Genomic DNA, 24,605 nt, shown 5'->3' on the forward strand with positions numbered 1-24,605 from the left:
CACCTTCCCATATGCCAGGAGCTTGGTGACTCGAGACACGGGATTTCATGTCCTCAAAACAACAGATCGTGTGAGCCTGCACAGATCACGGTTGCACATTTTTACACAGCGACTGAATGAATGAGATTCCGCTGTTTATTCTGCACTTCTCATATGAAATATGTCCCATCACCTAAAATTGCTACTGTTCCACTTTGAATGAGATTACAGACTTAAAACTCTGTTTCGGTGTCTCATGCAGTTTCTTTACTTGTGTTTTGCCATGCAGGACTCCACGCCATTAATAAACACTGTGTCATGTACTGCTAGACCATGGCTCTCAACATCGGCACTCTTCACCTTTTGAGCTGGGCAGTTCTCTGTGGTGTGGCCTCTCCTGGCCATTGCAGGACATTGATCAGCATTTCTGGCCTCTCCCCAGTTGATGCTGGTAGCATCCCCTCTTCCTGTTGTGACAACCAAAAATGTCTCCAAGTATTGCCAAGTGCCCCCTTGAGTGGTAAAATCACCCCAGTTAGATCCACTGTACTAGACTGTCTTTGAGGGACATATCACCAAAGATATAAACAAACGAGACTACAGGATTCTCTGAAGGGGGTTGGCGTGCCAGGGACAAAGCCCCCTTTAAAAGGCAGGTAATGGGGGTCATGGGCCCGGTGGATGGGAAGCTAGGAGCAGATGGAATTCCAGATGAGCGTTAGTGGCATTCCAGTTCCATCTTGACGACTTGGAGAAGGGAGGTGAGCACAGTGCTCACAGTGGACCGGCCTCAATGACCCTCTTTTGGGGTCCACAGCACATCAGCCTCATTGTCGCTGAATCTCTTTGCTTCTGATGCTTTGTTCAGAAAACGCCATGCCCTGCCTCTGCTTTAACACAGGTTTCTGATCTTGCCAATGCAAACCCCCTCCTCTCTCCTTCAAGGAGAGCCAGGAGACAATGTGTGCCACATAAATGCAGCTCATTCGCCATCTCCTCTCACCTGCATCCTTTGCTACTCTTAGCCCCCCTTAGGTGATGTCTCCTAAACAGTTCTCTGGGCAACTCACACACCCGAACTGCTCTTTGCTTCAAAATCCCTAAGAGTCAACACAAGAATCATTTTTCTTCTGGCTTTTTACAGTTGCTTGGAGTTTTTTAATAACCATCACTTCTACTCCCCATCGCCCTCCCCTGCACCCTCCCCCCCCAAAAAAAAAAGCTGGAAGTGATAATGAAACACTGTCAAGGCAAAATTAATTAGTAAGTCTGCTGCTCAAGCCAAGTCAAGCAAAAATGGCAGACAGCGGATGGACTCATGTTTAGGTCATTGCTTTTTCAAGTACTTAGTACTGGCTGCAGTGGGATTAAACTACGCCCTGCGTGAGAAAATTCCTGACAGTTTACCTTCTTAAAACCATCTTAGAGCCATCTCCTCTTCCGACATGTTGTGATGTGTGACTTCAACCTGGGAGGGAGGATTTTAAAATCAGAATGTTGCCTGTCACTGCAGATCCACGCCCTTGATCTTGCATTATCACAGGACTCTTGTCTAATGGCACTGAAATCCCTTCAAAATAAAAGGCTACACACGTGTTATGACTGTAATGCCCCCTCCTCGGTAGAGAAATCTAGACAATAAACATGCCTTCCACTGGGGAGGAGACTTTTTCTGTTTGTGTTTCAAGGATACAGCTCAGTAGAACACGCTCTTTTCTTTACGTAGACGTGAATGGCTGTGACATCTGTGAGAGGACAAGCCTTTACCCGATTAGGTGTACCCGTCTTGTTGGCATCTCCATGGTGCCCAGCCCAGTGTGCTGGAGACTGGGGCAGGTGTAACTGCCTTTGGACGGGGGAAATGGAAGTTCATTATTAATTCCTCTCACCCAACAGGGGATTTTAGGAATGTATCCTTCGAGTGGTCTCTTGAGCTGCCACCCTTGAAAGAACTCCACGTTTACAAAGTCTTATAAAGTGTGTGGACATCTTTACTTTCTGGTTTTTAAACTTTCTGATTTTTATCCCTAAGTCACATCTTTCTCTTCACAGAAGCAGCAAATGGCTTCCACCCTTCCATCCTCAAACCGACTAAGATAGATATCTTTTAAATAGAATTTAAGCCCTACGGGGAAGCAAAAGTATTAAAAGCAATTCCAAAGAAAGGATCTTTCCTTTTTTTTTTTTTTTTTTTAACACATTGAGCACATTCCCACACCTATGTGATTTCCCTCCTAAGCAGACTTTCTTGCAGATACCAGCATGTGTCTCCTTGCCAGCCTAGGACCATATCACAAAGCATTGTGTCTACATTCCAGCAGCCTCTTGGCATCTAAATTGGGAGCATGTTATTCTCTTCCTTCCCAAAAAAGGTTTGAGCATGACTTTCTTGGAGAGATCATGTATATTTTCAATGTTATACAAGTTTAGAAAGTGAGTGATATAAACTGTTTACTGATTTGTTTTATTATACTAGTCATAGAGTCAGACATTTAAAGCCAGTAAAGAAAAGTATTGGTATTATGTGGTGACTGTGGCACTCTTTGGGATGACAAATCAATCTGTGAGCTATTGTCAACATAATCCTGCCACACACTTGCCTTGCTTTGCTCCCAGACTGTGCCCAAGATTGCTCCATGAGAGAACAACAATGGTGTAACTAGAGGGCCATCCTAACACCAAGTTTTCTTAGTCCTAATTATGGTTACTGCCTTAGTCTGCTCAAGCTGCTGTAACAAAATACCACAGACTGGGTGGCAGAAACAGCAGACATTTGTTTCTCACAGTTCTGGAGTGTGGGAGTCTAACATCAAGGGAGCAGCGGATTTGGTATCTGGTGAGGGCCCCTTCCTGGTTTACAGATGGCCGTCTTCTTGCTGTTCCTTTATGGCAGAAATTGAAAACTCTGGTCCCTTCATCTCCTTACAAGGATACTCATCCCATCATGGACGTTCTACCATATGGTCTCATAAACCTAATCACCTTCCAAAAGCATTACCTCTGAAAACCATCATATTGGGGATTAGAGCTTTAACATAGAAAAAACAGCTCAAAACCTCTGGTATAAGCCACTCAATCCTTAGCTTCATGAACTCTAAATATATGTGTAAAATTCTAAATATAAACAATACAATGGATAAGAGGAACTTTAAAGTGAAAAATATATTTTCTGATTTTTTTCTAATAACATAGGAATGACTTGCACAAAATATAATTTGAGCATTTAGGTAATAACTTAAGAATCACGAGCTAGCTTCTAGAATGCTTGCACGTTTTATTTGTTAAAATATAACAGATGAAAATAAAAATGTGCACAAAATTGAGGAACATTTATTTAACTATTAAGTGTGAGGAGTAAAACTAGGAGAAGAAAGGGGTATTTTCACCAAAAATGTCCCCCAAGCTGGAATAAAACTTTTTAAGATCACAAATGCTTTTCTCCTTTTTGTTTTGTTTTCCCTTTATCTAATCTCTGCTTGATTTTTAAACTTAAACCTGATAAATGAAGATATATAACTTATATGTTTATGTGTGAGTGTGTGTGTAAATCTTGCCACAACTTACCGATAATGTAAATAACATAATCAAAAAATACTCTGCTATCATTGCCCCTGTGAGTTTCCTAAAATTACTTTGTCTCTTTGGTTACGCCCTGTCTTTATTACATAGAACGTTTTCCCTCCTGAGATTTTGGCCTCTTTATGTTATTTTCATATTTCAAGCTATTAAAGAATCGTGGTAATATGCCATCAGGATGCAGTCCAAAATAAGCACAGTTTGCATAAGGCTCAAAAATTTAGTCCTGCGCTCTGAGGATTCCATAGCTGGATGACCAGTGTTTTGACTGTGTTAACAAACATTTAACCACTGCTTGCCTTCCATCCACATATACCAGTTTTATAGAAATGTTAGGGCAGACATGTCTTGTGTTTACATTTATAAATGACATATTTCCACTTTGGTAAAAGAGTTGCCTATCCCACAATTTCTCAAGGATCCTCATTCTAGAAGGTTAGCAGTAAAGGTTTACATGTGCAGAAACGGTTCACAGCTTCGGTCTTATCCTGATGTCACATTGCTCTGTATGCCTGTGGATGTTGACTCTGGGCAACATAACCTCAAGCATGTTAGCACAGCGCTGAAGACTTCTGTTCTTTCTATGGCTGATGAAAATCTATTTTTGAATGGACAGCTGACACTTCTTTCCCTATTAACTCAGTATAAGTTTGAATAAAGTACCCAGATAAAGGCTAGATGCATTGACTGATTTAAGCAGTTCTTTTTCTTCGGTGTTGACATGCCAGACTGCCATCGACGTTCTGAAATGGCAGAGAATACCCTTTGAACTCCATCTCAAGCTGTGATCAAAGATTATCCATATCACATCAGTTTTCCTTTTATTTCCTTCAGACTCTGTATGTAACCATTAAGAAAGAATTGTAATAAAAGGTACTTAAGAGCTGCATAGATCCATGTCAGAGCAGAATAAAATTGTCTGCTGACGTAGCTATTTATCCTGTTTTATTGCACAGAATTTAGAAAAGGAGAACAAGATGAAGCCCAGCAAACGATAACACAGCTGCCTTTTGCTCTTTGTATGGTTTGGCTGTCACATCTTGTAATGAGCCTACAAATGCAACTTCTGTTCACCTCCTGGTGTTATGGTAGCTCTTACATGAGAGGGAAATTTCATCCATGTTGAGTTTTAAATTCCATAGTCTGATTTTCCTGAATATCATTACATCTTTATATGAAAATGATAGCTGAAAAATAAAAAATGAAAAAAAGAAAAAGAAAAACAAATGTAATAGTTTTCCATTTTCCATTACACTAACCCCAAGCTGGTGTCCTTTGAGGAGCCAGTATTATTCCTGTTTCATCACTGACGTCAACAAACCTACAGGGTGACGGTGTTCTTTCTATCCAGTGGAATGGGTCAGTCTCAAATAATGAACCAGGTGCAATATGACAAGGCTGGTTCACTTTTACTTTTTTTTATTTATTTAAAGGAAATGTGTTGGTTTCTTTGATATGGGGGTACAGGTGAAAAGCCATCTTTGAACGGTTGTGAGTGGCTTTTGTTAAAAAAAAACACACACACAAGAGCATTCCCACTTTGAGTGTTCTCATTAGAAAGTTGAAATTGAGTGACGCTCTCATTGAAAATGACCTTTAATAAGATGCCCAACATCCGCCTGTGGGATGTCATTCATCTCTGAGCTTTAGCCTTGACCTAAACTAAAGCTATGTTCTAACTGAGAAAAAGAAGGCATGAGTTTTCAGTTTTTCCTTGGAAAATAAATGAGGAAATTCTTGAAGTGATTTGTGACAGTTAAATAACTTTACATTTTCACTATCAACACTTCCACTTTTATGTTACACAGATATGAAGTAAGTCTATATTTTCTTCCAGCAAAATTTTCAAAACTAAGGAACTCACACATATTCTGAAACATAGTTGTGTTTTGGTATTTATACATACATGTATACATATGTGTACACATATATGTACATGAAATATCTGTGAGAAAGCCTAGTATGACATCTAGAGTATATTTTAAGAAATCATTAATAAACACAAATAAAGCAGTTAAATAATTTAGTACCCCACTCTAACATTATGGATTATTTTGTTTTACTGTGATTTTTCTCAGAAGTGAATATGGGAATAGTTTTCTATACATATAGTGTACTTTATTTCTACCCTCATTCTACTCATTGCTTTATTTTTCACAAATGACAAAGGCTGTGTATGATCAAAGGTCAGAATCATTATTACAATTTTTAATATTTTTTAAATTATAAGAGTAATAGAACAGAAAATTTGAAATGGAGAAAAAAGGAAAGACATAAACATTTTATGAGTAAGCTTTTATTACTGCTACATGGTTTCTGTGATGCATTTTACATGGTATAAAGTACAAACCCATACCACTTTGTATCCTGCATTGTTTATTTAACTTTTGTTGTAATTGTTTGCTCAAGTTGCTACACGGTCTTCAAATCTATCATTTTTAAAGGTCTACTGATACTCCTTTGTGCAATAACCCATAATTTTAAAATTATTTGTAATTAATTTTTAATTCCACATGCTCCTGTTATTCATTAGATTCAATTTAAAGCAAACTTAACTATCAGAATTGCTGTAAAATCTAGCTGTGCCGATAGCTATGTGAATGCATCTAATAAAACAGAGCAATTTTCTCTTTTGTCCCTCCTGTCATTGGGTTGGTGCCCATAGATGCAATGATAGTACTCAAAACCAAACAGATGTGTTTACAAGTTATATGGGAATTTACTGCAGTTAGCGCCTATGCATAAGAAGTCCTGGCATTTGGTTGTTACTACTGAGTTATGCCAGTAATGATAGTGTGTTATCTGTAAGACACGCTGCCTTGGTCTGGAGGCTTCTTCCATCTTGCCCACCTCTTCTTTCTTCCTGTAGCACTGTGCTAGAATCGTTCTCAGAGGGCTCATCCACTCTCCTGCCACTTGTGTACACTTAAGTACATGCTCCCGCCCCCTCCACCCACCAGCACAAGCTCTCGGGGGCAGGAATGGCTCTCCTACTTTAGGACTTCCCCTCCATGCAGTAGATGTTCGCCAGAAATCAGGACACCTGCTTTTGTTTTCATCTGTCATGTTTACAGACGGCAATATTGGGAAATGTAATGATGTTAAAGATGTTTACTCTCATTTTTCTTCCACCAGTGGGATGGAGTAGGACCTCTTCCAGACTGTGCAGAACCACCCAAAGGGATCCAGATGCTGTGGCACCCATCAATAGTCAAACCCTACCTCACACTGCTCTCTGAGTGCTCAAATGCAGACACGCTGGAAGGGGCGGCAGGTGCCCTGCAGAACTTGGCTGCAGGGAGCTGGAAGGTATGACTAGTTCGTTACAATACGCAATTGGGAATGACGAGCACGACGTTAGAAAGTAACAGAAGTCCAGTTTTGAGAAATGCAGCTCTAATGAAGTGTTTGAACACATTAGAAAAATAGCAGTTACCTCGAACTGTTGGACTTAGGTATTCCTTTACAATTGTTTTAGGGGTTCAGGGATCCTTGGTGATCACTACAAAACACAGTTGGGTAGATGTAAGTATAGTCGCTGTGATGTGCTTTCCATTCCAGTTTTGTAGCTGAGTTACTTTGTTTTCAGGGGAGACTGGGACATGCTGACGCTTTTCAAAGCACTACCATTGGCTGTTCAGGGAGCTAACACCCAACACCTTGAATAAAAAACTCATGTGAATCCTTACAATGATGTAGCTGGTTCTGTCCCCAGAGGAAGAGAATTTCTTGCATTTTTAAATTATGGCCCTACAGAGAATAGTATTGCTAGTTGTCTGTGGCAAAACTAAATCAGTAAAGCAAATATATGATTGAGAAGGAGATCAGAAGGTATTTTTGTCTGAGTCCTTATAAACACATGCTGTTCCTGATTGGTTTTCATGGAAACCTGCATGACCCTCATTTTGGATAGAAAGGGATTCACCATCCCAAAGAATTCTTGACTCTGGTCACTAAGCTAACTTGCCTTATGGCATAAAAAAGTGTAACCTCTTAGATGATGGAGAACATATGGGGAAAACATCACCGGAGGAAGTTTGGACCTCTGCCATCCATTTCCTGTTTATTTAATATCAAAGCCTTGGGATAGACAGAATCACTCTTTCCTTTAATATTCATTTCTATAAAACAATGTTAATATAGGCACATAGCTACAGATAATTCTCAGAAGCTCAGTACCATCGGTGTCACACCAACAGGCCTCAGCATTGTCATGCAACTACACCCTCCATTCCTGTTATACCTTCCAGTATTGGTCTTATTGTCCTCTCTCTCTCTTTCTCTCTCTCTCTCTCTTCCCCACCTCCCCCCCGTCCCTCTCCCTCTCTTCCCTTTTCTCCCATCCTTTGTTTCCATTGATACAGTCTCAGCTGCAGCACTGCCTTCTTTCTCCTGTGTGACACCCCAGCTCTTGGGGCCCAAGTATCTGACGATACTTCCCAGGAGCTGCCTACTGACACATGGGAACGCCTACCCTTTCTTTTGAGAGTCTTACGAATGTGCATATTGTCCCTTTTCTCCCCTGCTCGTTGGCATCCCGAATGTTATACTGAAAGAATTCAGGTTGGGCAAAGCTTGAAGGGAAGTTGCCGCTTGCTTCCAACTGGAGAAAGCAGAGTCATGCCAGGCAGAAGTCTAGAGTATACCCTCACATGAGTAGCAAAGAGATAATAATGGAAATCACTTCCTTGAACTAACCCTTAGATCTTCTCTCCCTCTAAATGTAGGAGGTTCTGACTCAAATCACAATTCAAACCTAGCCTGTGCCTCTTCTGAGCTTTGTGACCCTGGGCAAATTATAGCACCTCATTATGTCTCAGATGTCTCATCTTTAACAGAGAAGATTGTGGCTGCTTCCTGGAGATCAGTCACAACACTGGCTGCAAAGATGGAATGTCATTGGTCAAGGGGTTGTCATTATGTACAGCCAAGAACACTTAGATACTACAAGTCCCCACCCAGCTGCCCTGCCTAGGAGGACTGACTAGATGGACATAGGAAGGTGGGCTCTGTCCTGCAGGCCTTAGTCTGACCTGAGGCACAAAGGCATCTAGATGGTAGCAAATCAAGTGTGCCCTCTTAAAATATTGCTTTTAGTGAATTATTATTTTCTTTGAGAAATACTTAGGTTCTTACAACAATTTCAAAATGGAGACATATCTTTGAGCTGTAGAGGATTTTAAATGTAAGACTACAACCTTGGCTTTACAAGTTGAACTCTATATTCCACATATTCACAAAGTTAATTAGAACCATGAAAAACATACTAAAGACCCAAATAAAACTTCTAGAGTTAAAGTACAACATTTAAAGCAAAACAAAATACATGGAAAAGTGAGATTAACAGAGTATTAGACATTGCAGAAGCAAAGATTAGTGAACTGGAAGATAAATAAAGTGAAACACAGATAAAAAAGAAAACAAACACTCCACAGCCTGATAATTACTGACCCCAAACCAAAGGAGAAAGAAAGGAAAAAGAAAACAGAAAAAATTTTTTTAAAAAATAAAGGTTGAAAAATTTAAACTCATAGATGCAGGCCGCTCAAGGGACCCCAAGCGCAAAATGCATGAAGAAACTATACCAAGGTACATCATAATCAAATTTCTCAAAATCCGTGGTAAAGAGAAAATCTTAAAAACAGTCATGGGGGGAAAAAAGATATGTATTAAGAACTGTGCCGTCACATCTAAACGCCAAAATTTAAAATTAGTGTCACCAATTATTCATTTATTTATACGAGTCCTTAGTGAGCTACTAAGAATGTCTTCTAGAAAGGAATCTGGTCTGTAAACCCTTTAACAGTAGAAGCCAAGTCCCACTTATGTCTTTGTGCCCCATTGTTCAGTCCAGTGCTTGGCTGAGCAAAAGTGCTCAAACATAAGCATTTACGATTAGTATCTATATCTACGTGTCTTTCTTGTGAAAACCAGTCTTTCATATTTATGAACATCTATCAGTCACTAAGCAGTTAATAGCACATATAATGACCAGGCCATCTTCACATGGTCACATTTTATGATTCTTTATTTGGCTATTTGATTCAGAGGGCAACATGTAATCAATATGATATAAAATTGATAGAAAGGAGTTGTGGGAGAATTGTTTTCTTTTCAGTTTCCAGACTCATCAGTGCTTTCCAGGCTGCAGATTTTGATAGCATTGCCCATTTCGACAGTTCCTGCAGTGTTGAACTTCCTGTTTAAATTACCAGGCTCTGTCTCAGAGGTAACCAGGTCAGCTGGGAGAGCTGCCAAGGTATGTCCAGGTCTTTAGGTATCTGGAGTAAGAACATGATAAGATTAAACTTTTTATACTATTTTGATATTTAAAAATTCTCTCCTACTTTGGATTATAAAATAAGAATGATAAAAATATGATAAAAATTATCAATATTTCCTGGCAATAACATCTTACTGACTGATTTCAGTGCATAAACCTGCCCATTAGTTCAGCACAGTTATCTGCAGTGTGAGACTTATTCCCACATATTCAGAGGACATGTACTTGGTAGTTTTTTCTGTTAGTAATAGAGACTACTAAAAAAGAGGCAGAAGGGTCTGGAGCAGATGAAGTCAATATCACAAAATCTATATTTTGGACAGTTTAACAATTATGACCATTGGATTTCCCAGTCCATATCAGATTTCAAGCAATATATTAAAAAATGTAAGGAGTGCTTCCTATAAGCAGGCTTATAGATCTGCCGTAAGAAGGGAGATGAAATCCTCTGATGACAAAGAGAGAAGACAGAAGAATTAGACAAAGTACATAGGAGGCTGTAAGAAAGAAAAACTGTCAGAGCCCATCCAATGTCTTGGCTGTTCCATATATTCTAATAACTGAAAGCATTTTAGAAAGATTTCCATCCCAGTGGTTAAAGTAGAATTTTGACTCCCAGGATGTCAACCTTATTACAAGTAGCACTGGCCTTCCTAGTAACTCTAAATACATGGGAGGGTCTTCAGACAGAGCAAGGGACACAAAGGAATAATTGTGTGTCGCTATAAATACGTATATTTAAATAAGAATTTCCTTATCGAAATACAAGTACACAAGCATGCATGAAAGCCAATCACATTATCGTCATGTCTTGTATAATTTATTAATTTACCATATTAAATGGTAAGGGAATATATGGGAAGGGAAGACAGACAACCCACAGGGATGATCTGAGAAGATCTTCATTAAGCCGAACACTGATAAATTGTTATAATTTTTAACGGATTGATAACAACTTGTACAAAAACCAAACAAAGAAATCCTTACTTTAAAAGGACAAGAAAAAAAATCTTGAATAATGGAAAGACTGATTTAGGATACACAACCAGCACCAGGTTCCATAAGGGTAGTGTTACCGTCTAAAATCTAGAATTCTAAGGATGTGTTTTTATAGCAACTATTGACATTTAGTGGCTTTTTCTAGTGTCCTTAACTTTTTACGACCCAAACAAAAGCAGAAATGTGAAGTTAAAACACCAGAATTTTGCATAGAGACAGCTTTTTATAAACCTCATCATCTGAAACTATAACTTCTCTTTATGGAGAGATCGTGCACACTTTTTCTGTGTGACAAATTGACTAGCAAACTAAATCTTCATAACGACCCTAAATACTTCTTAAACTTTAAAACATTTATTACTTGGTTTATGGGCATCAGAAAAACATAATAGCGTTGTGACAGAAGCAAAGTGATAGATGATTTTCATTGCCAGCCTAGATTTCCGTTACCTTTTTCTCATTTACAGTACAATGATTTTTTTTTTGTCATAGAATATTAAAACAATTCGCTATAGTAGGTTGGAGAGCTCCAAAATGTGAATGAATGTTCATTCAACTCCCATTTATGGATTATTTCCATTGTAATTGAACTTTGTGAAAACCCAGGGTTGGAACTATAGAAATATGTCTGGACTTGCAATTAAGCCAAACATTTTAGATATCTTTGACTCTTCAATTTCCCCCTTAAAATATGACTATCCTCAAAGACTCTATTGTTTCCCCATTTATTTTTAAAATAAGATAGACTAAAGAGATACTTAATATTTAATGAGCTAACATGATAGCAACATAGATGTGAAGACAGAAACAGAATCTCCTGCCATGTGGCCCAAATGAATAAAACATACGAGAACTGGGAAATTTGAGACTTGTCTCTAGAGACAGGATCAATAGCCTTGAGAAGGACACTGAAACTTAGCAGTGAGTGTGTCATGTACTCAGGGAGGAGGCCCAATTAGTGGACTGCAACCAATGACAGTAAAAATCATGATTGGACATCTGATTGGACAAAGAGAATTGTCTCTGTCCTAATTAATGGTGTGATGTAAATCATAAGGTTTAAATACAAAGAAACAGAATGCTGAAAGACTACGATAAAAATGGGGCATGAAGCATGATGCCGAATGGGTTAGAAATTGGGCCAGAATAAACACAAAGGTTGTCTGAAGACTCTGCCCACCCAGAACGCTCTTGGAGACAGTACACTCTGCTGGACGTGACAGCGTGACCAGCGTGACCCAGGACAAGGATGGGCCCGACCCAGGGAGAAGGAGCAGGAGAAGATCTGGGTGCTAACCCACTCATTGGCCCTAATCACACGTGGTAGTGATTTCTTGTCCTGAGACCACCGTCAGTGCTGATAGCAAGGGTGGCACCTGTATTACAACATTTGTAAAAACATTTTCTGTGTTCAGAAAGGTTCATGTTTAAAGGCATGTTTTTTTTATCAAAAATTACTTAACCTTGACACAGCCTGAGAGTTGGGGGGTACGTGACTGTCTTAGTTATTTAGCAAATTGTTAGGATTTCAAGAGGGAAAAGCTAGTTAAATTACAGTGTTAATCGTTTAGGAACATAAATCAGTCTTAACAGAGTCACCTTTGTTTAAGAAGGGGAGAAATTTTTGGAAATAGTATAGCTATTAATCCCATATAAGGCTGTGCTGGGATTTTTAAAAGTCAAGCTCCTGGGAATCCACATTAGAATGAGGTAGCCTGGGTTCAAAGGGTTAAAAAGTTACTGATTTCACTTTATCACCAAACCATCAAGGAACAAGGAACGTTGTTGGAACCAACTCTTATGCAAGTAACTTTGTTTGGTGTAATGCAGTTTAGTTTCATCGCAATTTGCCTCATGCAAAAAAGAAAAGAAAAAAACATTTAATCTAGACATCTCTAGGTAAACTCAATCATATTCAGCTATTTCCCAGTCCCTCAGGCTTAAACCTTGGCTACATTTATGTTTGTCAGTTTTCAAACTTCTCCCCACAATCGATCTCCCCTGAGATGCCGCCATGTCCTCTCCTTAACTCAGGCAGGCACTGTCCACACCCGCCATTCTGATATATCCCCCGCCTCCTGGCCAGCTAACCCCTCTGCAGCCATGAGTCCTTAGCCTTTCCTCCCCAGCCAACTTAGCCCACCCACTCAAGACCACAGAAACGCTCAGGGGCTCCCCTGTGCCACACAGGGGCTGCAGGAGCCCTCGCCCACCCTGCAAGCCTATTGCCATTCCTCCTGTGCTGTCCTCACTCCATGAGGGGGTAGGGGCGTGGTATACACTGCTGAGGTCCAGGACGGACAGCAGAGCTTCTGCTGACTCGCCTCTCTTCCGTCTGCAAGGGAGATTTCATCAGCAGCCTCACACAGAGGAGATCTTGTCCACGGACACTTCCGGTGGCAGTCTCCAGTGATGCTCACACCTCCTGCTTCCTCTCCAAACCGGATCCTTTCTCGCTCCAGCTCAGAAGCTCTCTGTTGACTCTGGGGAGAAGGCAGACTTTCTGCCATTCTCATCTCCTTTCAAACATATCCCATCTTTCACCTGCAGCTGCGCCCTCCAGCCTTAAACACTAAATGTTTGCTGCTTTGTTCTCTGTCCCATTCCGACTACGCCTTGTTGGACTAGATAACAGCGGAGCCACATCCTAGGAAGAGCCATGGGTCAGGAGGAGGAGAAGGAACAACATTTACTATTTCGAATTGTTGTCCCTTCACATGCAAATAGGAGTAAAAGCGATCCTTTCCTGATACAAACAAACAAGGCCGTTCTCTTGGATTCCAGTGATACATGACTTCTCTTGTCAGGTCTGCTAAACCCGGGCAAGTTGTTCTCCAGGCTTCATGGAAATGTCCAGGAGCTCCACTGACAGTACACAAAGGGTCTTTAACTCAGTCATTTAGAGGAGGGCCAGATGGGTAACTGGAACACTAACATAATAACGTGAATTATTAGGCCAAGGTTAACTGGTGACTTTGTAAGGGATTATATCACTCTGCTTGCAGATGGGTATATCTTACACCGTCTTTCTGAGATGCGGAAGAGAATAGGGGGTTGAGCACACCAACTCTGGGGCAGTGCTCCCTCCCGAGATTCAAGGTCTGGGCAAGCATGTAGAGGCCGTGGGAACTTGCTGTGCCTCCCTCATCTGTAAAACGGGAGTGACACTAGTGCCACTAGTATTTACGCATAGGGTTGAGATGAGGATTAAATGAGTTACCACATATGAAAAAATAGAACTGGGCCTGGCACTTGGCTTAAGTGTTCGGTTTCTGTCAGCTGAGATCATTGTGATTGAATGCTCATCAGTCTCCCAAGACCTTCAATGGGACAGCATCTCCAGGAACAATGTGGGCCGTATGACTGTGCTGTTTCCTCCTGGACCAGCTCCTGCACTCCCTCTCTGTTATCCTCCCCCTTCCCTTTCTGCTCCTCTTCTTTCTCTTCCTTCTCCTCCTCTTGAGCCATCAGGCATCCTCTCTGGGGCACATGGACCATTCTTCTCAAAGGCATCCTGGTCCGTGCCCGATTTGTGCCTTCCCTGCAGTCTGGCACGCTCGGTGCACAGTGCTTTCATTCTGTTTGCAGATGTCAAGTTCCCTGCTAAGATTTCCACCTCAACCTCAATGAGTTATGGCACACTTTTCTCTCGTGTTCCTCTGTTTTGATGCCAGTGACACTCCCACTTCTGATTACAAAACTCTTGGCAACCCACACACCTCTCCAACTGCCACAGGCTGCTGTACTTCCAAGGCAACGCATGTCTCTTTCGGGAAAACGGTAGGAGTCTCATGTTTCTGTGTTGAGCACACCTGGGCAACATCTGTCATCACCCAAGCGACTGTCTCTCTACGATGCCTTTCTCCTTCCACCTCTACGCTGGCTTTTACTCCTTCTTGTTGGATCACACATTGGATACACATGACCTACTCCAAGACTGGTTGACTGGTCGGCTGCTCCTTAAAAAGCATCACTATCCAAAAAAAATTTAAAAATTAAAAAAATGCACATCACTATCACATATTTTTTGCACGTCAAGAAAACTTATGGAAATGGGCAACATCTTTTGAGTGAAATGTAAATAATTTATTCTGAGTTGTCATACACTAAGCTAAGATTGGGAATTTTCCATATACGTACAAACACATACACAACTACGTTTCAAAATGAAAGTTATTTTCTAGGCAGCAATAGCAGTAATATGGGATCAAATTTGTAGTCTTGTTATCCCTTTTCACATAGACAGAACATACCACTGTTGACCATTTTCTTATATGAAAAAGGTGTAGCTATAATGCATATGCATTTGGGCCATAGATTGCCATTTTTTATTTACTCTCGAACCACTTCCCAGCAAAGCTGAAGGACTCTCATTGTTTTCCAAATACCAAATCACCTTTCCATCCAACATGCGAGGGATATAATAGCTGCACTTCTGAGAAGGTAAAGTCATAGCCGTCCTTTCTTGGCTCACCTCAGATATGGCCAGGCTTCTCCTCTGTCGACTTTTGCAAGGATGGAAGGGAGGGCAAGGCAGTGGCTGGGAGACTGAGCACAGCGGATTAGGGGAGAGAGGATGAGATGATGGCAGAGAAGGGGATGCTGTCAGCATCATAAGAGAAACGGACTTGGAATAACAGGACTGGGGGGTCAGGGGCACAGCTGACTCCTGTGGGCAGGTGACTTAACAACTTTGTGTCTAAATTCCCTCATTTACAAAATAAGAATATTAACACCACCTCCCAGGGGTTTGAGGAATTAGAAGAGATCGCTAATGTACTGACCTACACCCTGGACTGGAATGAGGTGGTACTGGGACAGAGGTCATCATCAGAGCCTATGCATCAGCCTGCCTGCGTTCCCAAGAACATTGGGAACAATGTTCCCAAGAACATTCCCTAAAGGTCCAGAATATCTCCCCAGGGCAAAAATCGATTGTTGATGTTCATCTCACAACTTTTACACATTGACCCCACCCTCTAATTTCAGTTCTTTTCTCTAGCTTCCCTCCTTAGTTTAGGGAAGCACCCAACACAGGAGGGGCTGCATGAGCTCTGGTGTCCTATCTTTTCTGGGCCCTGGAGACCAGAGGTTTATAAATAGTGGAGGAGATAGATGAAAATCGTGTTTCAGCATGTCAAATTGCAAACGCGATTTCCAGTGGATACGAAGGAGGTTTTGTATTGTTTTCACAGAGTACCTCCCTCCCTGGGAAGGGACACCACATCCACATGTCCAAGTTCCAAGAAGCAGCATCCAAACCCCATGTTATTCCATGTCTAAGACTTCCTGGTCATCCGTTTCTTTGCTCCCTGAAAGCAGGGCTGTGCAACAGTTCATTGCAGTCGAGATGCGTTAGTGAGTTTTGTCTGCTCCCCACCCCGTTAGGCTTCCTGGAGCTGGGGGCACAGAGTGAGGGCAAGAGAAGAGCTTATAGTATGAGCTGACGGTGATAAGAAACTATGTGAATGTGACTTATAACGTAGGACGGGATGAAGTTGTGTGTTTTTTTAATCTCATATTTCATGCAGGGCTGGGCTGAGGATGTGGCAGGCATGGCGTATGCCCTACGTTCACTGCCAGAGGGGGCTCCCTGCCTGCCACAGGTGAGAGCCAGCTCTGGGGTGTCTGCCCCAACGGGGAGGGGGGTGGAGGGGCCTGGCGGGCGAGGGGTGGGGACTTTGCTCCACTTTTGGTGGTCCCCAGGAGAACTCTGTCACAGAATCCAAAACTTCCTGTCCTCAATGTCATTTTCTTAGATTGTAAATGAAATTGCGACAGATTCAACCCTTATATTGGTTGATTTTTATAGCACACGTTCTTCTCTGGAACACCGTACAAGAGTCTGAAGTATATATGCAAATGTCTGAAGAATCTGGGCCTACCTGCATTCTATTAAACGAATTGGAATGCTTTATCATTCTGATATTGCAAGTATATTTCAATTGTAAGATTAGGTGTGTTCCATTAAGACCACCAACCACCCAAAACAAATTCTATATCTTATTTTACAAGTCAGACATTGAATAATGGTCCTAGACACGATACATTTTGATCTTAATAGTTTTTTTTTTTAATTTATAATTTTTACTCTTGATTTTCAATGTCATATTGACCTCTTCTCACCCCTACCTTTTTTCTGATAATTATTCTCTATTATTCAGCAAACAACCTTCTGACAGGATGTGTGGCAACTCATGTCTATGCCCCACCTCCAAATTCCAATCTTTAAAAAAAAAAAAAAAAATCACCCACACTCAACTTTTTATCATTCTCTACATTTTCCAGGGTTCATTTTTTTACTCCTCTTCATGTCAATAGCCAGCCCTTCCTGTCCCAAACCTTCCCCTCTTAAAACATCCAGTATCCCCATCATGCAAACGGCTACAAAATGCTTCCCCGTTCAAGTGCTGAAAATGCTGGCAGCAGAGAAGCAAAGTACGGTTGACTGATGAACCCCGAAACCTTTATCATATGTTGAAAGCAAAAACCAAACAAACAAACCAACAAACAAAAAAACGTTGAAACACGCAAATACACGTCTAACCTATTCAACCCACTCTCCAACTAGGTCTGACAATTCCACGTGTCGGGCTCCTGTAACCAGCAGTGTGCAAACCCGCACGCGCTGCTTGCGCATGGCGTTTCCCGCCTCGGCTCCTAACGTCTGTGCCCCCGCCTTTTCTTAGTGGTCGGTGTACATCCGAGCGGCCGTCCGGAAGGAGAAAGGCCTGCCCATCCTCGTGGAGCTGCTCCGGATAGACCACGACCGCGTGGTGTGCGCCGTCGCCACGGCGCTGCGCAACATGGCCCTGGACGTCCGGAACAAGGAGCTCATAGGTACGTGCTCCCTGATTCGCGGCGTCCCGTTTTCACGTGCGCAGGTCTCCCGGCGGGGTGCGTGTTTCGGAATGGCCTCGCACCACACGGGTGCATGCAGGAGCACTGCACTTATCAGCCGCCCCGTGTTCTCCGGTTCTCCGAGTTTAAATCCAAGGTCCTGGTTTGTCTTCTAGAATTCAGAGAAAAATGCAATGGTTGCTGCCGTTTCGGATCCTCGCAAATTAAAGATGACCGTGGTGCTCAGCACTGGAGCATTGGGATTGGAATGGGAGACACACGCCACTTCTCTTCCCTCTCAATGTTTACATTTATTTTAGATGAGACTATACTGGCTCTTTAATCCTGTTTTTCAGAGAATTGTCTCCCTTTAATTTGGTGTTCAAGAAAGAGGGAGGGCCTTATATCGATGAATATTAAAGAGGTCACACATTCATCTATTTATTTAACAGATATTTATCGATGACCTACCTTGTTCTAGGCCTATTCCGGGCCCAAAGATTACATCCACGAGCAAAACAGGCAGGAAGGCTTGCCATTACAGAGTTAATATTTGGAAGAGGGGCGGTGTACAATAAAGAAAATGCGCACATGAATCCCATGGTGTGTTAGAAGCGTTCCATGGGGAGAAATGGGCCTGGTAAGAGCCACTGTAATTGGTGAGGTTGCCCATTGTTTTTAATTGAGGTGAAATTCACATAACATAAAATTAACCAAGTGTATTATTTCAGTGGCATTTAGTATTTTCACAATATTGTACAACCACCACCTATACAGAGTTCCAAAACATTTTCATCACCGTAAGGGAAATCCTGTACCATTACAGAGTCACCCCCATTTCTCCCTCCTGCCAGCCTGTGGCAGCTACCAGTGTGTGTTCTGTTTCTGTGGATTTTCCTGTTCAGGAAGTTTCATGTACATGAAATCATAATATGGGAGCCTTTGTGTCTGGCCTCTCTCACTTAGCATAAGGCATTGTGATTGTCAGTGGAGGTCAAGTTCAACATAGGAGTTGTTGGGAAGGTAGCGTTTGAGCATCCACTCGAAGGAGGTGAGAGTGGGCCAGATGACTACCTGGGGGAAGAGCTTCCAGTCGATGGAGCAGCCTCTGCAGATGGTCCCTGGATGGGGAGCTGGAAGGCAGCCAGTGGGTTCCAGGCCGTCAAGGGGCCTCAGTGCCTGGGGCAGAGTGGGTGGTGGGAGCCCAGCCCGGAGGCCTCCTGGTTCCTCCTTCTGTGTGTAGCAAGATGCCCAGGCCAAGGCTGATGGAGGACTGCAAAATGGATGAGCCGCAGGGACCTGCCTGGGGAGAGGCACAGCCTCCCCACAGACCATCGGCTACTGCAGTCATCTGGGATGCCAGCGATCATTCCAGAAGTGTCGTTGGTCAGTCAGTGCAGCAAGAAGCCTGGCAAGCCTGCCGGCAGGTAATAGATGTCAATGGAGGTCAGACAGCAGGGATCTGGACCACCCCCATGGCAAACGTTCAGGTTATATGGCCTCTGGAGATCTGGGGAAAGCAGGTGAGAGTGGACAAAGGGGCAAGAGATTTCCAATCCTGAGGCAGTTGGACTAACGTGTGGACCCAAATATCATACACAAATTTTACGTGGGTCCGTGTTTGCTATAGACACGTGGGTCCATGTTTGCTATTCCAATTCCTGAGCGTGATGGACTAAACCCTTTGTGATCTGGGAAGCAGCCATTTTTCCTCCTGCCATTTCATAGTACCCATAATATCCTCTAATAAAAACTGAAGTTTTCGCAGGTCTGAAGCCACGTATTCATTCCCAGGGAAACCAGCTTTCCAATCTGTGTCGGATAAATGCAATTATTTGTTATACATATAGTACACTATAAGGCATGAAAGAAATAGAATTTGATATTTAGACTAAGTTTGAATTTAATGTAAATGTTGCGTGTGGATCGTTGTATTTAAACTAGGCCATTAGCTCAAAAGGTGAGGATACACTCTCCTTGTTCTCGTTCCTTTTCCTGACATAGTTGTTTCAGACAGGACAGAGCTGAGACTTCTGATAAAAATCCCGTTGCTCCTCTAGAAAATGGAGGAAAAAATCAATAACTAATTGTCTACTGCCTGAATACTTACTACTCGGTATTGTGATTTTGCATGTTTTATTTCTTTGGGTGGATTAAAATATAACAAAATAGGGAACTATTGATTGGTTTTCTAGCTTCCAGGCCTCTGTTCTTTCTCAGAAGCCAGTTATCTAGTACTCAGTGTGAGGCAGGAACATTTGGAGCGCCATATTGCCCATTAAATTAAGCCTTTATGTTCACATGTCACCAGACAGGAAAGGGAGCCAATCATTTAAAAGTAGAAGTGAAAATATCTAAGTCACGGGCTTTGTGGGATCAATAATTTTTTTCTTGAATGAGAACAGCAGAATTTAACAAAACAATGCACCATTATAATCTATCTAGGAGAAAGGAAATGTGACCTTTGCTAACCCTTTTACATTAAATATTGTGTCAAAGTAGTGATTTTTGTAGGAAATGCTGTATAGAATTTTACATCTTGAAAAGAAAGTTGCAATGACTTTGAACCAAGAATGAAAAAACAATAAACTTCTATGTCTTCTCTTATCTGTTGACTCTCATTTAAAACTTTGCTGACCTCAGATAGTTTCGTGGAGAAGTATCATGTTGTTCTGACAACTCCCGAATAGATATCTCTGTCATGAATCCCACATTTCTGCGTCCAGCTGTCTGTCCAGCATCTCCAGTGGATGTGTAACAGACAATTCAAGTATAACCTTTCCAGACCTGAGTTTCTTATCTTCTCCGCAAACCCAGTCCTTCCCCAGTCTTCCCCATAAGAGCAAATGACAGTTTGTCCTCGCAGTGGTCCAAGGCGGCCACCTTGCAGTCCCCTTTGACTCCACATCCTTCATATCCAATCCATCAACAAATGTATCTTCCTTCTGTATTTTCCCAGAATCGGACACTTTTCATCTGACACTTTGTCCACAAACTCCCCTCATCTCTCACCTGGGTTATTCATGGCCAGAGACCTGGTCTCTCTGCTTTTACCCTCGCCCCCTACAGTCTACTCTCAACGCAGAAGCCAGAGTGGTCCTGTTAAAACCATAGAGCATGTCACATCTCCCTCAAAGCTCTCCGACACCTCCTCATCTCTTTCAGGATAAAGCAAAGGCTTCTAAAGCAGACACAACTTTATACAGTATAACTCTCTGTTCCCCCTCCAACCTCACTTTCTCCCGTTGCTGCCACTAACTTTGCTGAGGCCACAGGGTCCCTTTGGTTCCCTTATCACCTGAGCCACAATCCTGCCTCAGGGCCTTTGAACTTGCTGCTCCATCTACCTAGAATCCTCTTCCTCCAAGTGTCTGTGCACTTCAGCCGTCACTCCACTCAGGCCCTCACTCAAGTGCTACTTTCCCAGTAGAACTTCTTCTTTCTTTTTTTTTAACATTTATTCATTTATTCATGTACAAAAATCTACATTTATTCAAATACACCCTGTCATCTTCTTCTGGAACATCGTCATAACTCTCCAAACCCCGAATTCTGGCTTGAATGTCTTTTTTTTTATTAGTTTCAGATGTACCAATCAATGTAATAGTTAGCCATTAATCATTTATATACCTCACAAACTGATAACAGCCCTCCCCCAATCTACTACCCCTCTGGCATCACATACAGCCATTACATTTCCACTGTCTCTATTCCTAATGATGTACTCCTCTTCATGTAAATATGTATATATATATATATATATATATATATATATATATATATATATATATACATATATATATATATATATAAACTTGTAGTTGACATTCATTATTGTTCAGCTTCAGCTTCAGGGGTACAGTGCAGTGATCAGGCATCTACATCATCCCTGAGATGGTCGCCCTAATGAGACAAGTGTCCATCAGATACCCTATAAAATCTTTACAACATTATTGATTATATTCCCAAAACTGACTTTCATATCCCCGTGGCAATCTTGTGGTTACTGATTGTGCTTTCTAATCCCCTCACCTTCTCCCTCATCCCCCCCCCCCACCCCATCCCCTCATCTGGCAACCCTCAGTTTTTCCTCTATATCTCTGAGGCTGTTTCTGATTACTTTGTTCATTTATTCTTTTCTTTAGATTCCACATATAAGTGAGATCATATGGTATTTGTCTTTCTCTATCTGACTTATTTCACTTTGCATAATGTTCTCTAGGTCCATCCATATTGTTGCAAATGGTAAGATTTCATTCTTCTTTATGGCTGCATAATATTCCATTGTATAAATGTACCAAAGTTTCTTAATCCAGTCGTCTACTGATGGGCATTTCACTTGTTTCCATGTCTTGGCTGTTGTGTATAGTGCTGCAATAAAAATAGGGATGCATAAATTTTTTCAAATTAGAATTTTGGATTTCTCTGGATAGATATCTAGGAGTGGAATTGCTGGATCATAAGGTAGTTCCATTTTCAGTTTTTTGAGATACCTCCATACTGTTTTCCATAGTGGCTGCACCAATCTGCAATCCCACCAACAGGGCACTAGGGTTCCTTTTTCTCCACATCCTCGCCAGCACTTGTTTGTTGATTTATTGATGATAGCCATTTTGACTGTGGTGAGGTGGTATCTCGTGGTTTTTATTTGCATTTCTCTAATGATTAGTGATGTTGAGCATTTCTTCATATGTCTATTTGCCATCTGTATGTCCCTTTTAGAAAAATGTCTCTTCATGTCCTCTGCCTATTTTTAATTGGGTTGTTTGTTTTTTTGGAGTTGAGTGAGTTTTTTTATAAATTTTGGATTTAACCCCTTATCAGATATATCATTGGCAAATATCTTCTCCCATTCAGTAGGATCCCTTTTTGTTTTATTGATAGTTTCCTTTGCTGTGAAAAAAACTTTTTAGTTTTACATAATCCCACATGTTTATTTTTTCTCTTACTTCCCTTCCCCGAGGGGATATATCAGTAAAAATCTTACTCCGGGTAATGTCTGTAAACTTTCTTCCTATTTTTTCTTCTAGGAGTTTTTTGGTTTCAGATCTTAAATTTTAAATGTTTGGGAACCTTCCCTTCTTCTGGATTTTTTGGAATAGTTTGAGGAGAATAGGTGATAGTTATTTTTTTAATGTTTTGTAAAATTCACCTATAAAGCCATCTGGTCCAGGGCTTTTGTTTCTTGGGAGCTTGTTGATTACTGATTCAGTTTCCTTGGTGGTAATCGGTCTGTTCAGGTTTTCCATTTCTTCTTGAGTTAGCCTTGCAAGATTGTATGCTTCTAGAAAATTGTCCATTTTTTCCAGATTGTCGAATTTGTTGGCATATAGTTGCTCATAGTAATTTCTTAAAATTTTTGTATTTCTGTGGTGTCTGTTGTCACTTCTCCTCTTTCATTTCTGATTTTATTAATTTGGGTCCTCTCTGTCTTTTTCTTTTTTTTTTTTTTTTGATTAGTCTGGCTAAAGGTTTTTCGATTTTGTTTATCTTCTCGAAAAACCAGCTCTGGGATTCATTGATCTTTTGTATTGTTTTTCTGGTCTCTATTTTATTTATTTCCATTCTGCTCTTTACTATCTCCTTACTTGTACTCCCTTTGGGTTTATTTTGCTGTTCTTTTTCCAGATCCCTCAAGTGTAAGGATAAACTATTGATTTGTGATTTTTCTTGTTTCTTATGGTAAGCCTGCATTGCTATGAATTTCCCTCCAAACTGCTTTCGCTGCATCCCATAGATTTTGGGTCATTGTGTTTTCATTTTTGTTTGTCTTGAGATATCTTTTCGTTTCTTCCTTGATCTCATTGTTGACCAATTCATTATTTAGCAACACGTTATTCGGGTTCCCTGTATTTGTATGTCTTCTAGTATTTTTCCTGTAGTTCATTCTAATTTCATAGCACTGGAGTCAGAGAAGACAATAGGTATGATTTCAATTTTCTTAAATTTATCAAGACTGGTTTTGTGGCCTAACATGTGGTCTATCTTGGAAAATGTTCCATGTGCGCTTGAAAAGAATGTGTATTCTGCAGCTTTGGAGTAAAATGCTCTGAAAATACCAATTAAATCCAACTGGTCCAATGTATCATTTAAGGCTGTTGTTTCCATATTTATTTTCCGTCTGAAAGACCTGTCCCTTGTTGTCAGAAGTGTGTTGAAGTCCCCTACTATGATAGTGTTACTGTTGATCTCTGTCTTCATGTCAGTCAATATCTGTTTTATATATTTAGGTGCTCCTATGTTGGGTGCTTAGATGTTTACTAGGGTTATGTCCTCTTGTCGGATCCATCCCTTTATTATTATATAGTGCCCATCTTTGTCTTTTAATATGTTCTTCATTTTAAAGTGTATTTTGTCAGATGTAAGTATTGCTATTCATCTTTTTTCTCATTTCAATTTGCATGAAATATCTTACTCCAACCTTCACTTTCAGCCTGTGTGTGTCTTTTGATCTGAGGTGAGTCTCTTGTATACAGCATATACAAGGGTCTTGCTTTCTTATCTACTCAGCCACCCTATGTCTCTTGATTGGAGCATTTAATCTGTTTACATTTAAAGTGATTCTTGATAGGTACATAGTTATTGCCATTTTTAAATTTGTAGTTAGATTGTTTTCATCTTTCTTCTGCTTACAGAAGCCCTTTTAATATTTCCTGCAGTGCTGGCTTGGTGGTAATGAATTCCTTTAGCTTATTCTTTTCTGGGAAGCTCTTTATCTCTCCTTCAAGTTTAAATGATAGCCTTGCTGGATAAAGCAATCTAGGATGTAGGCCATTCCCTTCTGGCCTGCAAAGTTTCTGTGGAAAAGTCATTTGATAGTCTTATAGGATTTCCCTTGTATGTAACCCGCTGTCTTTCTCTTGCTGCTTTTAGGATTCTCTATTAGTCTTTAACCTTTGCCATTTTAACTATAATGTGTCTTGGTGTG

At 41.0% G+C, this 24,605-nt stretch overlaps 1 protein-coding gene across 5 annotated transcripts in view; it reads left to right on the top strand.

Moving 5' to 3' along the window:
* CTNND2 (catenin delta 2) overlaps nt 1-24,605 on the top strand; it is an 840,835-nt gene that overhangs the window by 722,073 nt on the left and 94,157 nt on the right. For 3 of the 5 annotated variants that reach the window (XM_081054244.1, XM_081054241.1, XM_081054245.1), the window contains 3 exons: nt 6,691-6,864; nt 16,369-16,443; nt 17,527-17,677. In XM_081054244.1, coding sequence (XP_080910370.1) covers nt 6,691-6,864; nt 16,369-16,443; nt 17,527-17,677 — 400 coding nt within the window. The remainder of the gene's footprint in view (nt 1-6,690; nt 6,865-16,368; nt 16,444-17,526; nt 17,678-24,605) is intronic. The other 2 variants (XM_081054243.1, XM_081054242.1) reach the window with 1 other exon arrangement.

Source organism: Rhinolophus hipposideros (genome assembly GCF_964194185.1).
Source record: "Rhinolophus hipposideros genome assembly, chromosome: 7".
Taxonomy (NCBI): Eukaryota; Metazoa; Chordata; class Mammalia; order Chiroptera; family Rhinolophidae; genus Rhinolophus; species Rhinolophus hipposideros.